Source organism: Suricata suricatta, chromosome 7 (assembly GCF_006229205.1).
Source record: "Suricata suricatta isolate VVHF042 chromosome 7, meerkat_22Aug2017_6uvM2_HiC, whole genome shotgun sequence".
Taxonomy (NCBI): domain Eukaryota; kingdom Metazoa; phylum Chordata; class Mammalia; order Carnivora; family Herpestidae; genus Suricata; species Suricata suricatta.
In genome coordinates this window covers 34063144-34079851 of record NC_043706.1, presented here as the reverse complement: position 1 = coordinate 34079851, position 16708 = coordinate 34063144, and the positions used below count along the sequence as shown (strand labels likewise).

At 41.7% G+C, this 16708-nt stretch overlaps 1 protein-coding gene and 1 long non-coding RNA gene across 2 annotated transcripts in view; one reads left to right on the top strand and one right to left on the bottom strand.

Moving 5' to 3' along the window:
• LOC115295583 overlaps positions 1–13900 on the top strand; it is a 61043-nt gene extending 47143 nt beyond the window's left edge. The window contains exon 5 of the long non-coding RNA XR_003910483.1: positions 13745–13900. This is a non-coding gene — a long non-coding RNA (uncharacterized LOC115295583). The remainder of the gene's footprint in view (positions 1–13744) is intronic.
• SRSF3 (serine and arginine rich splicing factor 3) lies at positions 5774–12907 on the bottom strand. Its single transcript, XM_029943595.1, has 6 exons — positions 12769–12907; positions 11076–11283; positions 9488–9622; positions 7217–7255; positions 6902–6988; positions 5774–6753 (listed from the first exon to the last, which is right to left on the bottom strand). The coding sequence occupies exons 2-6, from the start codon at positions 11279–11281 to the stop codon at positions 6726–6728; spliced, it is 495 nt and encodes a 164-aa protein (XP_029799455.1). The 5' UTR covers positions 11282–11283; positions 12769–12907; the 3' UTR covers positions 5774–6725.
• Positions 13901–16708: the final 2808 nt, after the last annotated feature.

The window sequence follows — 16708 nt, the reverse complement described above, 5'->3', positions numbered from 1 at the left end:
TTCATCATTTTCTTCTGGTTAACTGCCGTCAAATCCAAAAAGATAGTCCTAGTTTAGGAACCAGTCTTGGACGGATGTACGTCGTAAGTACTTAACCTTTCTTTTCATCCACCTGTTGAGAATTAATTATAATCATCTAAAGAATGGAACAATCTTCCAGGTCAGTAGACGGCAGCTGCTAATGAACAATTAAGTAGCTTTAATCAGGGTTCCTGGGTGGCTCAGTCAGTTAAAATGCGGCTCTTGATTTTGGCTCAGGTCACGATCTTAGGATCATGAGATTGAACCCATGGCAGGCTCCATGCTGATTAAAAAATTCTAATTTAACACTCTCTCAAAAGACTTTAAATAGCTTCAATCAACAAGTCCTCTGTCAAAATCTAAGTAATCATTGAGATGGGCCTGCTTTTCCCCCCCAACAAATAAGAAATGTTGCACAAGACTCCTCTAACTTGAGCAACCCGGTTTTGAAGCCAGAAAAAGGTGCTCTCTTGAATCTGCAATAGCCTTGTCCAGCCATGGAATTCTGCAGTGTTCCCCCTAGGAGTCCATTAAAAATGAAAGAAAAATAAAAGAGGGGGGCACCTGGGTAGCTCAGTCCCAACTTTGGCTCAGGTCACGATCTTGTGGCTCATGGGTTTAAGCCCCGTGTTGGGCTCTATGCTGACAGCTCAGAGCCTGGAGCCTGCTTCTTATTTTGTGTCTCCCTCTCTCTGCCCCTCCTACACTCATGCTCTGTCTCATAAAATAAATATATAAATTGTGCCGCCTTCTCTATTAGGTTGATAGTTAACGAGGCACCTTGGTTAAGCATTCAACTTTGGCTCACGTCATGATTTCATGATTTGTGGACTTGAGTCCCCCATCAGACTCTGGACTGATAATATGGAGCCTGCTTGGGATTCTCTTTCCCTCTTTCTCTGCCCCTCTCCCACTCAGCCTTTCTCTCTCTCAAACTTTATACAAAAGTTTAAAGGCCCCTCAAATTTACTGGTCCTTGCCTATAAAATGCCACACACCCAACGTTGCTCTCACATTCGAGTTAAAACGAGGGTGATGTCAAGACCAGGAGACTGGAGTGACCATAGCAACTAGCCATAGCTTCACACCACTCACAAACAATTGCACAACATCAGGGACAATCTTCACAAGGGCACAGCTTGTCTTCTACAGACAAGGACAACATGGACATTCAGTGATCCTTTGCAAGGAATCCTGTTTGTGGCACCTGGCCACAGAATGGCCTGTGCTGTATTTAGTATATACACTTCAGATATGCGGGCTTCAGGTGTGTAAAAAAGGAAGCGCTGAACACATGGTTAGCATCTCTTGGTGTGTAGTATTTGCTCATCATGGGGTGACTGGGTGGCTTGGTTGGTTGGTTGACTCCTGGCTCCAGAGATCAAGCCCTGCACCCAGCTCTGCAGACAGCATGAGACCTGCTTGTGATTTGGTCTCTCCCCTGTTCATGCTCTGTCCCTCTCAAAATAAGTACTTGTTCATCACATGTACCTAACTTTCTTGGGGGTGGGGGACCTCTAACAGGTTACCTGTAAAACTGGAGGTCATGTACAATTTACTTTTTTTTTTTTTTTTTTACCATGAATAGGTTTTACAATTAAAAAGAGCCCCCAGTGGTACCTGGGTGGCTCAGTTAAGCATCCAACTCTTGAGGGTCAGGTCATGATCTCAGTTCTTGAGTTTGTTGCCCCACATCAGGCTCTGTGCAGAATGTGCTGGGCCTGCTTGGGATTCCACACCCCTCTCAAAATAAGCAGCCCCAAATCCTGACAATCACTGAATGACAGACAAGGAAATAGCATCTTAAGGGGTTGATAAAGCCCATGTGCAGTAGAATAGAATACAAGGGCTTCGAGTCAAGGCCAGCCTGGGTTATAAACACACTGTGTAGCAGGATGAGGAATGTGTAGGGAACTTTCTCCCCTGTGGTATTCACCTCAAGTGGTTCAACATCACAGAAGGCAGCCCGTCTGTTTAGCAGCAGGGTACTCAAATACTTCTTTCCTGACCACTGCAGTGTCCTCACCTAAGCGCCCAGCACTCTAAGGCAGTTACCATTAAAGCTTGGGGTCCTGCCCACCCCCCAAATGATAGGTGTTCATCCACTCCTTACTACCCTCTAAGAGGGCAGTTTCTGCTCCAAAGTTCACTCCTGATGAGCCAATTTCATGTCAGGTGGATGGTTATATACATTGCCAACTAACTCAAGTCCAACCAGGACTACCAGTTCAATTTCTTGTCCCCACTCAATCTGACAGATGGAACGCAGGAGCCAGCTATTAATGGGAGTCAGATACTCCCAACTTCTCCAGGTCCTGCCAGGACAATGTTGCACAAGTTACCCAACACCTGTTTATCTGGCAGTGCAACTGAAGGAAAGTCAAAAAGCTGGACTTCAAACTACTCCTATTTCAGTTCTAGAATTCCCTCACCTCCCTAGTACAGCTTGCACATTCAAGTGCTTACCCTCCCAACCTCTGCTTTATGAAGGTACTCCTTACTTTATCCAATTCCTTATGCCTTTGCTTATCATTCAGCTCTAACTTTAGTCCCCATAACACCTTGCCATCTGACCCAATTCACTTTGCTCTGTTGCTAAGGGACTTTTCAAAGATCCCTCAAGTACACCTCACTCCATGCCCAAAAGCCTTTCCCTGAGACCACATGAAGCCCTACACCACCAACTCGTAAGTCATTCTAACCCAAAACGGGTGAAACACCAAGAAATTAGTGAAGCTTAGGTCTCACTCTTGAACTCAGGTCGAACAAATACTTTCTAAGTACTGAGCAGCTAGGTGTATCCCTGTACCCCATTCCACTAAGTCCCAGGGTCTTGGACTATCATAGGAAAAAAGGACACAACAATTAAATGACAAATTAACACTGCAACTTGATATTATTTGTAAAGTGCTGCTCTTGTTGAAACCTAAGGTTTTTTTTATCTATAAAGAAATTCTGGAGGCAGAGAGCCAGCTGGAATGGGTGGAGTCACCAGCTGCTTAAGCTTAAAAGGATTTAAAAATTATATTGAGGTAGTTATTCAAAAATTCTTAACTGTCAGGAAGTAACTTTTTATATTGATGGTTTCCATTTCCTTTTCCAAATAACACACAAAATAGGGCAGCATTAAGCAACTCCCCCCCTTGGCTTTGATTTGCAGTTTGGGTGGTAAAACTCTCCCCTTCAAAGGATGCTGACTTGGCCCATACAAAATCTCAAAGATACCTACTGAAACAAAGGTGCCACTTACAGGTGAATAGGACTTTATAGGCAGGGCGTTAGGGGTACCTACCTGGCTGGCTCAGTGGGTAGGAAGGACGACTTGAGGTCATGAGTTTGAGTCCCTTATCAGGCACAGGAATTACTTATAAAGAAAGAAGGGAAAAGTCACCTATGAACTATTTTTCTGCAAAGTTCCACTGTGCTCTGGAAATAGTGAAATATTCTCCACATAAGAACCTTTCCAAATGACTAGGAACCAAGTAGCAAAGGCACGAAATGATCCCATTCAAAGACTTCAGTAAAACAATCATAATACACAATGTGTTAAGTCACAAAGAATGGAGGAAAAACCAAGTATTACAATACATGTATTTCATGTTAGCTTGGGAAACCTTTTGGCTATTATGTGTTCTGAATAATTAGCAAGAACTGGGATATTAAAGGAGTCTAAAAACAGTATCACGAATTTATGTAATCCCAATAAAACCAAAATAAGCAGTTATACTAGGTTTATCAAAAGACAAAATTTCAATCTCTTCTTAGAACCTCAAGTGCGCTGTCCAACTGAGTTCTTTTGAGTATCCAAGGACTCTTTAATAGGATGAAAATTTGTGTGGGCATAGGAAACTGAATTCAACACTATCAGTTGTTTTGATAAAAATATACTCCAACCCAGTTTTTCTTCAGCTACTTTAATTATAAAAAAGACTTTTCTCAAAAAAGAAAAAGAAAAACCAGAAGGCAAATCTAATACAAAAATATACAACTGGAAGACATTACCACCAACTAGATCTGTCAACTAAATCATGTTGAGGATTCTGAAAACAAAATCAAAGTACTAAACCAGTGGTTTTAACCAGGGATGTTTATCACCTAAAACTCTTCAAATTACAGTGCTTAATTACTGGGGGGAAAAAAAAAAAAAAAGTATATGAACCTGGAATCAGGCTGTATTTTAAAAAACTTCTATGACTGACACCATTCCTGATAAAGCACTGTACTAATATGAACCATATTAAATAAAAACCAGGACTGCTCATCCAGAATAGTCTAATGAAAAGAGATGCCATCAACTCATTACACCTTTGTAAGATTAAAAGTATATAAACAGTAGAGAAGTATCTACAATCTGATAAAATTCAAATTTCTCTGGCTAATTGATCTTCACCTTTCTACTTAAGACATGAAGGTCTGAAATAACCCACAATGAGATGATAACCATAGATAATTGCTCTGAGAAAGAATTTTCAAAAAGTCCTTCTGTTTCCTTAATCACCCAGGATTAACAGTGGCCTCTAGTGAACATCTGTAGTCACCACACGAGAGGTCAGTTTTTGTGACTGACCTGTTGCAGGAAGCATTACACTCCACTCAGGACACAGGACAAAACTGGCTAATAAAACTTAATTTTTGAAATTACAGTAGCCAGAACTTTTAATGGCCACAGCTAAATGTGCAATGTTAAGGTTTTAACAGTCTATCCTCCATATTTTTTGTCACAAGCCATAAAACTGCGGGGACTTCCGGTTAACCTTGATTCCAAGTTTGGCCTAGAAGTCAGGCAGGATAAACTCCCTGAGATCAACTTTACCTTAGGTTCTGTATAAGCCACATTAGACCCATAACCTATTTTCTTACAACAGAAACCTAATTTAAGACTTTGCAAGTTGTATACTGCCAAAAACGCCCCTATCAATGTCCAATGTTATTGATATACCCTATTACTTCCATGACCTTACGATCTTGCCTTGGTCTGAATAAATTTTAAAAAGCTATGAGGAAATGCCAGAAGACAAAAAGGCCCAAAAGAGCTCCCAGTACATCAAAAGTCTTAAGGATCTTCTCTAAGAAGGCTTTTCCAGAATCTGAATTCTACTTTGTGACACCAATCTTTCTTCATTGGTATCTGCATGAAAGGTTAGTAAGGACCACTGGAAATAATTTTCTTTAGGCCCTATGCCTTATAAAGTATCTTTACAGACTGAACTCAATGCAGGGACTTCTTTCAAATTAAAGTCAGTATAAAATAATTCAAATCTGTAAGTAGCACGTTTAAGGAAACTAAGCCACAAAGACTGTTGCATTATGATTTAATCTAATTGCACAAAAATTTAAAATTACAACTCCTCTGGATTTCTAAGAGGAAGGTTAATGCATGCCTTCATATTTAGGTTCTGCACTTACATTTGAATCCTATAGTGAATTTTACATCATGATGGATCAATTTAGAATTTCCATGCAATACCTCGAATTATATAAAATGGAAGCAGTTTTTAAAGCTTTGTTGAAAGGTCTCATGCTAATGATAAAGACTTTTTTATGGGCCACTTTGGGTTATAATGCACCAGGTTGCTATACTTTAAAATGTTAGTCACAAAGTATCAATGGTCTTTGAACTGGCTCCTACTCCTAAAAAATGGTTAAGTACAATCACTTGGGTGACAACCAAAAATTCCCTTCAGCCTCAATTGTTTTCTTCTAAGAATTGTGTAACCAACAGATTTCCATGGGATAAGAACTATGGTAATAGTGGGTTTGACTATTACACAATTATGCTAATATTTTATTAATTCAAAAGCACTTTACAAGAAAATAGAAGTATGGCTTCCAATAGGAATGTTATACCTGGACTTGATACCAAGCTCACAGATTTTAGTTTTGCAAGGAAAAACAGGCTTTCAGGTTAAACAACAATTTGTAACCAAAACTTTAATCCCAAGGATTCTCACAAACATATTACAAATGACAGCATGAAAAAAAATCTTGCACAGTAACTCAAAGTTCAGCTCTACAATGTACCCTTAAACTGGCAGGACATTGATATCTTGAATAGTTTCAAATTTCCAAAGACACAATGTTTACAAAGAGCTGTGTGTTCATATACAGCAATTGTGTTAAGAATGAACTTATGACCTAAAGCAAAAGTAAAACTTTCTTGACAAGAAACTTCCAATTCTACACCAACTGGACCACCTCTGCCCAGTACAAAGACTAGTTGGATTCTTTTTCTTAATTTTAAACCTCTAACCTAGTCCCACAGTGCAGCTTAATTTTTATCTGCTGGCTTGTGTTCACAGCAGCTTTTAAAGACTGCTTATTCAATTACGATCTCAGCTACGGAAAAACTTTGTTGAATTTTTACTAGTTTTGTCTTCATAATGTGAAATGTCAAGCTTTAGCTGGGCAGGAATTAATAAGAGGTTTATTATCAATCTATGTAAGACTAAAAAGCAAATTCAATTTTGCTTAAGGGAACATTGTAAAGTAACAATTCTTAATATTACATGCCTCATATGATCCATTCAAATCATAGAGAATTACATCTTTATGTGACACTGTTCCAAGAGACAGACAAAGGTGAACAGCTAAAACATCTTAATGCACCAAGCTTATGAAGTCTCAAACAAAACTTGAATTTTCTGTACATACTCCTGTCAAATGAAGTTATTTCCTGTACACCACTCCTCTTGCAAACTGGTCTTCTATTTCCTTTCATTTGACCTAGATCGGCTAAAAGACAGAAAACCAGAAATTACATATGCAACTCAGTGACAACTTAAATTTTTATGGCAAAAATAAAAATAATTAAAATGGCTTAAGAAGATCAACTTCTGTTTTTAGTACATTTATCAACAATCAAGTCATCAAAAGATCTTACCTACGAGACCTAGAGAAGGATCGGGACGGCTTGTGATTTCTCTCCCGAGACAGTGATCTCTCTCTCCTCCTATCTCTAGAAAGGGACCTAAAACAAGAAAAACAGGGCCATTCAGAATTATACACAACAAATATCCTAAGAAGTCTTCAAACACTAAAAGCTTGTTCATTCATGCAACTTATTAACACTGGCTCTATATACTACTTGATTCATTAGTAAAGCCAGCCTTTTATCATTAACCACATCATTTGGAAAGCAGCTTAGGAACAGCAGAAACACTTTTCTGAATACGTGGCCCAAAAAGTAGTAATTTACCTGCTCCGGCTACGGGAGAAGCTTCTCCGTCTTGGAGATCTAAAAGCAGAAACAGGAAAATTAGGCTAATTGTCAATTAGTATTTATGGTGAGGCATTTCCCAACTTTTCAATTTCACTGTTGGGCCCAGTGAATGTGCCGGAAGAACTGGCACCCATCGTCCAAAAACAAACCAAAACCAAAACCAAAAAAAAACAAACAAAACAAAACAAAACAAAAAAAACAAAAAAAAAAAAAAACCAAAAAACAACCAAAACCAGAAAAAATCAGAAAAGAAAAAAAGGCACAGAAGGATTAAGGAACCAAAAGCTCAAGTGAAAAGCAGGTATTCCAACCATGGATTCACTTTAACAAAGAATGCTTCACAGCAGATCTGTCCAATGCAAAACTTCATGTCAAACTAACTTCACTACCCAAACACCACACCAAAATATAGTCCCACAAGTAGTTCCAAAAACAGTACCATAAACCAGTATTTGGAACCCATGCAAACCTATAAGTCCATGACAAGACTTAGGTACCAGGTGGATAGTGTAATTTGGTGAAAACGCGCTAGGTGTAAATACTGATGCCATTAAGTGCTACATTAGAACTGCATTTGTGATCGTCACATTAAAGTGTGTTTAAAATTACCTCAGCTTGGCCCACTTTACCCCCAAAATTTAAAATTTGAAAACTGTTAGTAAAACCATTTAAAGGTGATAGGATTCAACCAATTTTTGCTAGAAAAGAAAGCTAAATCTGTTAGGAGTTATTAAAATTTTTTAGTTTGGCATCTCACACATGCAAATAAGTTTCACCTGAAGATCTAAGTTACATTATGAGTTCCCTATCACCCTTAAAAGTTTTATTCAAGCAATATATATGTACGTTACCATTCAATTATGCACAGCCAGCCTTTGATCCAGAAAAAGAATTACTTTAAGCCGCTTACTCCTTATTTTAACCAGCAGTAAACTGTATAAGCAGGAAAAACTTACTAGTTTTGGGTTTCAACAAGCTAGAAATGGTGAGGTGAGGCTGCCGGACTGACGGCCAGGAAGAATTTGCTGAAAAGGTTTTGCCAGATGTTGCGTTGGATTTAGTTGGTTGGCGAAGGGGGTGTTGTGGATTTTTCCTGCTTTTTTGTTAGCCGAAGGCTGCTGCTGTAGTTGTTGTGAAGACATTTGGTAAATAAACAGCTGAGCTGATTGGCCAGGAATGTGTGGGCGGTCGAGGTGGCTGCTGCCGATTTGGTTAAGGTTGGAGAGAAGGCTGAGAGAAAACAGCATGCTCGGGAACCAAAGGGCGGTGCAACCTGACGACTGGCCATGCCTGGGTCATGTGAAACGACACCAGCCAAGCTGAATGGGGCGCGCTGGTCACATGACGCTGAAAGGGCTAGTTGACTGGCTAATGCAGACTCAGAGGGTGGTGAGAAGAGACATGATGGTGACTCTGTAACGGGGTTCATTTTTATTAATAGATGGACCAAAAAGCACAAAAAAAAAATGAAAAACAAGCCATCAGTACAACCATCTATTTAGCTAACAATTACTCTTTATTATGATGGGCAACAGTGTGTTGTTTTGTTTTTCAAAATAGCAAAAGGGGCAAGATTTTGAACTCCTATCTCCTAGAAGGACTTCACTCACCTGTAAGAGGTAAATTCAGTCCTATAGAAACTATTTTGGAGGTTTGAGGAGATGTGGAGTTAGCATCCAGACAATACTGCCTGGTCCAAGAATGATGCCATTTTCAATTATAAAAAAACTGAAATCTCTCCTATTTGGTTTTGAAGAACAGATGACTGGGAATACTTTTTTAGCCCCCTTTATTGGTCAGTGACTTAAGTTAGTTTCAGAATGATTTCTACTTTACCAGTTTTAATATTACAACAGCTGCCTGCTTGATAAATACTACAATCGTGCTAATAGTAGAAAACACATTTTTGTGAAGAGCTAGAGTTGAATGTAATGTTTGTCATTATGGAGTCAAGAAATGGAAAAAGGCCTAAATTGAAGTATAAGGGAAGACTTGGAAAGATGCAACTAGAAGATGAACTAGAAGATAGATCCAAGATAGAAGTTACTGACTACCAACATGAACAGTGACCTAAAGACAAAAGCCAACACTCAGCACAACTCACATACCCCAAACTACACCCAGCAAATATTTCATAAAAACCTCTGATTCTTCAAAGTTTAAAACCCACCAACAAACTTTGAGAGAAATACCTGCTCCTATTAGCTACTCCATCACACCAATACCTCTAAACACGCTCTCAAGTACCTGCGACGAGGTGGAGGACTCCTTCTCCGATAATCATCTCGAGGGCGACGACCCCAAGAAGGAGGTGGGCCACGATTTCTACTTCTCTTTTCACCATTCGAGAGTTCCACCCTTACTCGGCAGCCACATAGCGTTCTAAGGGAAGAAACATTACTAAATTTGAGACTCAGAGTAAAACAAGTATATTAAAACAGAAAGCACTCCTATGTAGTTTTTGCAAAGTACACACTTGAATGTCCAGAGAATCCTTAATAGCAAAAGGTTTTTCTAATAAAGAAAACCAACTTCCTTATGCTTTAATGCTTTGTTAAGAGTCTAGTCACTGGGCTCAATGTTACTTTGTTAACAGTTACAAATGTGAAAACCTCTGGATTCATCCTCAAAGAACCAGTTCATCTGACATCTTGCTGGGACTTCAAGATCCCAGCACTTGCTTACTGATCTTGATCTTACTACTCTGTAGTTTTCTCCTCCCCACACAAACTCAATACTTCAGGCCGACGGCAGCGAACAGAAGCATTTTGGCCATTTTACACTACCGTCTCCCCGCAATCATCACACCATAGCTGACACATTAAGAAACTGCAGCTGAAAATAGTCGAAAAAAGTTATCCTCCACCTCTTCATTGTGCCACATTTGTTTAGATAAACCACCATTATTTGGACAGTGATTAGGAAGGGGGGAATCTGGAAAAAACGGTCTCTACAATCTGCTCCCAACAAATAACCTTCCAGACAGCTTTTCAGCCAACCCTTAGACCCCTTAACTTTTGGGCCTTAAAGATTAACCATTTCCCCTGGTTGCCTGAAATCCAATGGTTTTCCAACAAGCAGGAGGGAGAAAAGGGCAGACTCGTGTTACTTTTTAAAAAAAAATTTTTTTTAATGTTTTATTTATTTTTGATACAGAGACACAGTATGAGAGGGGGAGGGGCAGAGAGAGAAGGAGACACAGAACTGGAAGCAGGCTCCAGGCTCTGAGCTAGCTGTCAGCACAGAGCCTGATGCGGGGCTCGAACCCAGGAACGTGAGATCTGACCTGAGCCGAAGCCGGAGGCTTAACCGACTGAGCCACCCAGGCGCCCCTCGTGTTACTTTTCAACCATTAATGTGACACTGCAAACACATACAAATAGCTAAATATTCTACACTTCCTAAATATTTCCCCCTGCCCCCCCAAAAAAGGTACAATAAAGCCCAGGCAGCCATTATCCAACTACAATAATCAGTTTGTGGCCATTCTTATTTGAAAAGATAGCTGATTTCAGTTGTTTCAGGAAATAATTCAAAAGTGACACCGCAGGTGACAACTTTGTGCAGTTTAGATTCAAATGCTTCAACCACATTTTGAACATGGAAATCCAGCCAATTGACTGTTAAACTTTTCTTCAATGGCTACTTGAACAAAAAGGACTTCTTACCAATCTCCAATGAAACACTCCTGTTTCTTTGCATAAAAGGCTTATGTTAAGTCTCTGTTAACAATAACCTCAGATAGCCATGAAGCTATCTTAAGTCACATAACCTAGGAATTTTAAATATTAAACACAAGCAACATATTTATCATCAGTATTAGTCGTTAAATTACCTCCCATCTAGCTCTCGGACAGCATCAGCTGCATCTCGGGGATCTTCAAATTCAACAAAAGCGAAGCCGGGAGGGTTTCTAGCAACCCACACACTTCGGAGTGGTCCATAATAGCCAAAAGCTCGTTCCAGTTCAGTCTTGTTACCATTGTTTCCCAGATTACCGACGTACACTTTACAGTCCAATGGACAGGAATCACGATGCATTTCTGTAATAAAAAATACCCAAATGTTAATCATGTACCCAATAACCTATAGTGTAAAACATCTTTAGAAAAGAAAGCTGAAATTCTAAAAACCAATTACTACCCTTGAAACACCCATTTCTCTCTAATCTGTACTTCTAACTACCAGGAAGCACAAATGCATTAAGAACAAAAAGCCTTCTTGAAAAATTGGGGGTTGGGGGGAGCACTGATGGGAGCATTTACTACAATCTGGGCAGTTGGAAAAGTAGAGTAACTTGTGCAGAAGCAAATCCTACAGACATAAAAACCAAATCGAACATTTCTTAATAGTTAAGGCTAAGCCACTAGAAAAGGAATACTAATGTGCCTCCATAAGCAGAAACTTAACCAGCTTCATTCCTCAAGTGTTAGGAATCCAGACACAAAAGCGCACACATTCCAATTCTATGTATATAAAATATTCAACAGGTAAATCTAGAGACAGATCAGTGGTGACCAGGGACGGGCTGAGAGGGCAAGGGAAATGAGAAACAGCTGCTTACTGGGTATAGGTCTCCTTACAGGTTAACAAAAAAGGTTTTCTAACTAAACAGATATTGGTTACACAGTACTGAGAATGTAAATCCCACTTAATTACACACTTCACAACGAAGCTTATATGAATTTCGGGGGCGGGAGATTTCTTAGTGCAAAAATTTACTGCACTTTGGGGTCTTCTATTTGATAAATCTTCGATCCAAGTCACTTTCACAACGAATTTAATCAACTTGTAGGACGGATTCCTTTGCAAAGAGCAGCGAATCCGGTAACTCAGCTGAAGGGCTTCTCATAAACATCACGTTCTTTCGCTCTGGGCTTATCCGAGTAAAAAATCTAGTCCAGACACATTTTATTTGCATGACCCCACCCTGTCCCCACGAGTCCTGAGACCAAACCATTGCTGGAGATTGGTTTTATAAAAACTTAGCTGTGAGCTGTTTCAGGGAATAAGCTGGTACAAGAACAATGCGGCTCCAAGAAGACCAATCGGTTAAAAAAAAGTGGTAAGAGTGTATAAAGTCAAATTAAAATGACGAAAATAGACGTAAGTACGCACACCACGTAATACGGACTGAAAGGTCCAGTCTTATTAGTGACTGGAAAAAAAAATCCTACGCTTCCGAAGAAAACGTGGAGAGGGGGTGTAAGGCGCCATAAATCGAAAGGCCGCGGCCAGGAGTACAACTCGGTTACCGGCACCTCCCCCACCAGCCTCAACTTTCGGGTTATCCCACTTCTCAGTTCACCACCACCAACCCCCGCACAGAGGAAGATTATAAACACTTCCACTTCGAGACCGAGATCCATTCTCTGATGGGCCAGGAGCCCCCGCCACCGCCCCATGCTGAACGTCACAAAATGGCGGCGGCGTCTCTTTGTCTCAAGCTGGCGCCATTGGGCCTGGCCCCACCGCGATCCTGTTAAGTGCCATTTCCCACTACACTCCTTTAGTCGCTGGTCTCTTACCGAAATCTGGGGTTAGAATGCGGACGCTCAAATCCACACACCCTCGGATGGGTCTTCCCGCTTCCCACTCCGGTCCCCCCCGGCTCCCGCAGATGCTCTCGCTGACCTGGCGTCCACGAAATGGCGGACCGCCGCCTTCTCCTCGCCCTTATTTATAGGCCATGTAGAAGTCAGGTGATTGGACGGGTTCACCCAATGAGAAGCGGAGGAGGCTGTGACGTAACGGCCAGCGGTGCAATGAGCATCGCGTTTGCTGGGAGCGCGCTCTGCCTGTGCCGCTCGGTCCCAGGAGGCGTACGCTGCCGCGCTCCCGTCGCCTCAGGCCCGGGGCTGCCTCGGGTATTTCCGGGTGGCCAACGTACAAGTTACCCCCAATCCCCTCTCTCTGGTCTCCAGATAGGCTAGGGTTTCATAACTCCTCTGCCGTTACTCCCAAACACTGATAGAGCCATTTGCCCCCAAATAAATAAGATTTAGGTATTAAATGAATTCGTTTCTTAATCCTCGAGAACAGTTAGACGAACTAAGAGCATCGCGTTTACAGACGCGCTTCAGCGTTGCTCCTAAGGTCACTGAGCTGTGTGTGGCCCAACTGCCACTAGACTGTGCCCGCCCACGTCCCACACTATGGAAAAGCCCGATCCTGGAAAGTCTGCCCAACTCTGGCTGGTTTCCCGCCTCTCACCCGAACTGCAGTATTTGGCAGAGAAGGGTGGCGTCATCATCCGGGACTCCTAAAAGGTTTCATAGAAACTCAAACGCTAATGAGACCGGCCAGGCCATCTGGACGCTCGCCTTTAGCCAATAACCGTAAGAATAAGTTCCTGAAGAATTAGTTTAAATTCTGGGCCCCCAAACAAATGCCAGGAAGGGTACCTCTGACCTCTCTCCTGGAAACGCCTGCCTGCGTATAGACGGGGTGGGGCTGGAGTTCCTGGACCACTTATACCTCCCTCTGTTTATCGTTTGCCCCTAGGAAAACAGAGCCGCAAGAATAATTCACTACTAGGAGAGAAATACCGCAATCGTGCTCGAAAGATCGCTAACATCTCCCTCTCTAGAACAGTGAGTCAAGCTACGAAGTTTGGTGTCGTGAAACCTACTCCTCTACCCCTCCCCCCCCCGTTTCAGGGCTGACTTATTAAAATTGAAATATGCTTTCAAGAAAAAGAAAACTAATAACTGGTATTTTCGGTCACAAAACTGAAAAAGATATGCCAGTATTTACTTTTCACTACAGGTATTTTCTTTTGAAGCCTTATCTCTTGGCTCCAAAAGGTTTATCCATGGTTGGGGGAGGGGAATACAAAGATTTAATCCCTCTGAGCCTTCGTTTTCTCCCCGTTAAGATAGGAATTTCATACTGCAGGGAAAGAGGAAAGAATTAGGGTCGTGGAGCCAGGACCTGTGTTGGCCTTACCAGGGGTGTGTCTCAGGTGAAGGGGGGTTCTAGCAAACCCTCTTTCTCTTCTTACTTTCCTTTCTTTTTCTAAATGTTTTTTCCCTTCTGGCTCACTTCTGTTGCCTCGTTTTGATCCCCTCCTCTGGGTAAGTTTTAAATTTTATTTTCTTCTGCCAAAGCAAAGGCTTTGAACTGAAACAGTCCTGAATTTGGACTATCAAAGTCCCATGACCACATACTGCTAAAATGTCTTGAGGAGAATCCCTTACCCTGTCTCCGGATTATTTCCTTCTGTAAAATGGGATATTGGTTGCAGCCTGCAGGGTTGTTACATGCTGTCTCCTCTCCCAGGAACTTCAGATTTGTATATGGTGGTCACTCCTGCATTCCTGGGGCCTAGGAACAAGTCTGACACACAGCACTTAAACATGTTTAATTATTGAATTACTTAAAAGGAAGTACGAGTATAAATCACCTGACAACCTCTATTCAAAACAATGCCGACTCCTCAGAGAGTATCCTATCCTTTCCCACCATTTTTCCTGTTTTTTGGTTTGTGGGTGTAATGCTAGTCTTGCATTCATCTTTCAATGGAGCACTCTTAATCCCTCCCGCTGTATTCCAGAATACATTTTGAACCTCCTCTGGCCATCCACACACACTTTTCCATCTTCTGGTAGCTGCAGCCAAGTGAATTATCCGTTTAAATTATGGATGTTGCTTCAAATGTATTCAATCACCAACCACTCTTGTCCAGATCCTAGAACCACATGAGGCTTCAAAGGGACATGTCTGGGCGCCTGGGTGGTTCAGTGGGTTAAGTGTCTGGCTTCCGGCTTCAGCTCAGGTCATGATCTCACAGTTTGTGGGTTCAAGCCCCGCGTCGGGCTCTGTGCTGACAGCTAGCTCAGAGCCTGAAGCCTGCTTCAGATTCTGTGTCTCCCTCCCTCTCTGATCCTCCCCTGCTCATGCTGTCTCTGTCTTCTCTCAAAAATAAATAAAACAAAAACAAAGGGACATGTCAATATTTCTTGGTAGGGACAAGGAATAGGGATCATATGTTGTAGTAAACATCTCTTGATTTCACTTGGTAAACTACCTTTCTCACAGTAGAACATGGTATTGATTCAGGTGTAGTTGGGTTAATAAAATCATTTCAGTGCTTAGCACCCCCTCCCCACCCTAATTAGTTCAGGAATGGATGAGTAATCCAATCAGACCAGTCAGCTGCTAATTCTAGTCCTGCTGTTAGGCCCACCAGAGGTGTGCTCATTTTCTCTGACTAGTGGGTCCCTGAGGCGGGGCAGCCATCTTGTTTTAGAGGGAAGAGGCAGCCTTAGTGGACCCAACCTACGAGGAGGGAGAGAACTGAGAGATGGGAAATAAAGAGCCCTGGAACTCTTGTCTAATAAGCCCTGAACCCAGTTCTACTCTTGTTATTCCATAATAACATACATTCCCTAACATGTCACCCAATTTGCCTAAGCCACTTGAGTTAGGTTGTTTTTTTTCCTGTCATTTGCAAACAGAAAAATTCTAGGGCGCCTGGATGGCTCAGTTGGTTAGGTGTCCTACTTTGGCTCAGGTCATGATCTCACAGTTTGTGAGTTCCAGACCCATGTTGGACTCTGGGCTGACAGTTCGGAGCCTGGAGCCTGCTTCAGATTCAGTGTCCTCTCTCTCTGCCCCTCCCCTGCTCCTGCTGTCTTCCTCTCTCTCTCAAAAAAAAAAAAAGAAAAAAAAATTAAAAAAAGAAAATTCCAAACACAAAGTTCCAAACACAAAAATTACTCTGATACCAACTTTCTCAGTACCTCAAATTGAGAACCATGGCCCTGAGTTTTCTTCTGATTCTCAAATTTGCCTGTTACCTATTCACTATTTGCTTTTTTTTAAGGAAAAATATTACTTATGGCCAGGCACTAATATATATGTATAAGAATTAATACTTTAGGGGTGCCTGGGTGCTTCAGTCAGTTAAGTGACCAACTTCAGCTCAGGTCACGATCTCATGGCTTGTGAGGTCAAGCCCTACACTGGGCTCTGCACTGGTGGTGCAGAGCCTGCTTGGGATTCTCTCTCTGCCTCTCTCTCTCTGCCTCTCTCTCTCTCTCTCTCTCTCTGCCTCTTTCCACTTGTGCTTCCCCACTTGAGTCTTTCAAAATAAATAAACTTTAAAAAAAGAATTAATGCTTTAAATATTGTGATTGACTCCAAGTATCCAAAGGAAAAATCTAGTAAGAGCCTGGACTGTAGCAATAGTTCATTAACTACTTGGTTCAGTGCCTGTCTTGGCAGGAGAAAGATGGCACTCTCAACAAAGAGTTAATTGAAGAGGTAATTGTTTACAGAGGTGCCGGCAGGGATAAGGAAACCCACTTGGGAAGAGGCTACTCTCTGTGGCGGCTCTTAGACCCAATGGAGCAAGAAAGGGAGGACGGTTACCAGAAGAAGCCAGATGCTGCAGCGATGAACCGATGAACCGAGGCCACTAGGGCCTCCCTGCCCAGTTGCGGAGGGGAGCGGGGATGGTTAGAG

Excerpts from the sequence above, each read along its gene's own strand:
- SRSF3 (XM_029943595.1), bottom strand. The coding sequence starts at position 11,281 with ATGCATCGTGATTCCTGTCCATTGGACTGTAAAGTGTACGTCGGTAAT. Across the intron at positions 9,623-11,075 it reads GTCCGAGAGCTAGATGGGAG|AACGCTATGTGGCTGCCGAG; the intron begins GTAATTTAACGA and ends TTCTTCCCTTAG. Across the intron at positions 6,754-6,901 it reads TCCTTCTCTAGGTCTCGTAG|CCGATCTAGGTCAAATGAAA; the intron begins GTAAGATCTTTT and ends TCTGTCTTTTAG.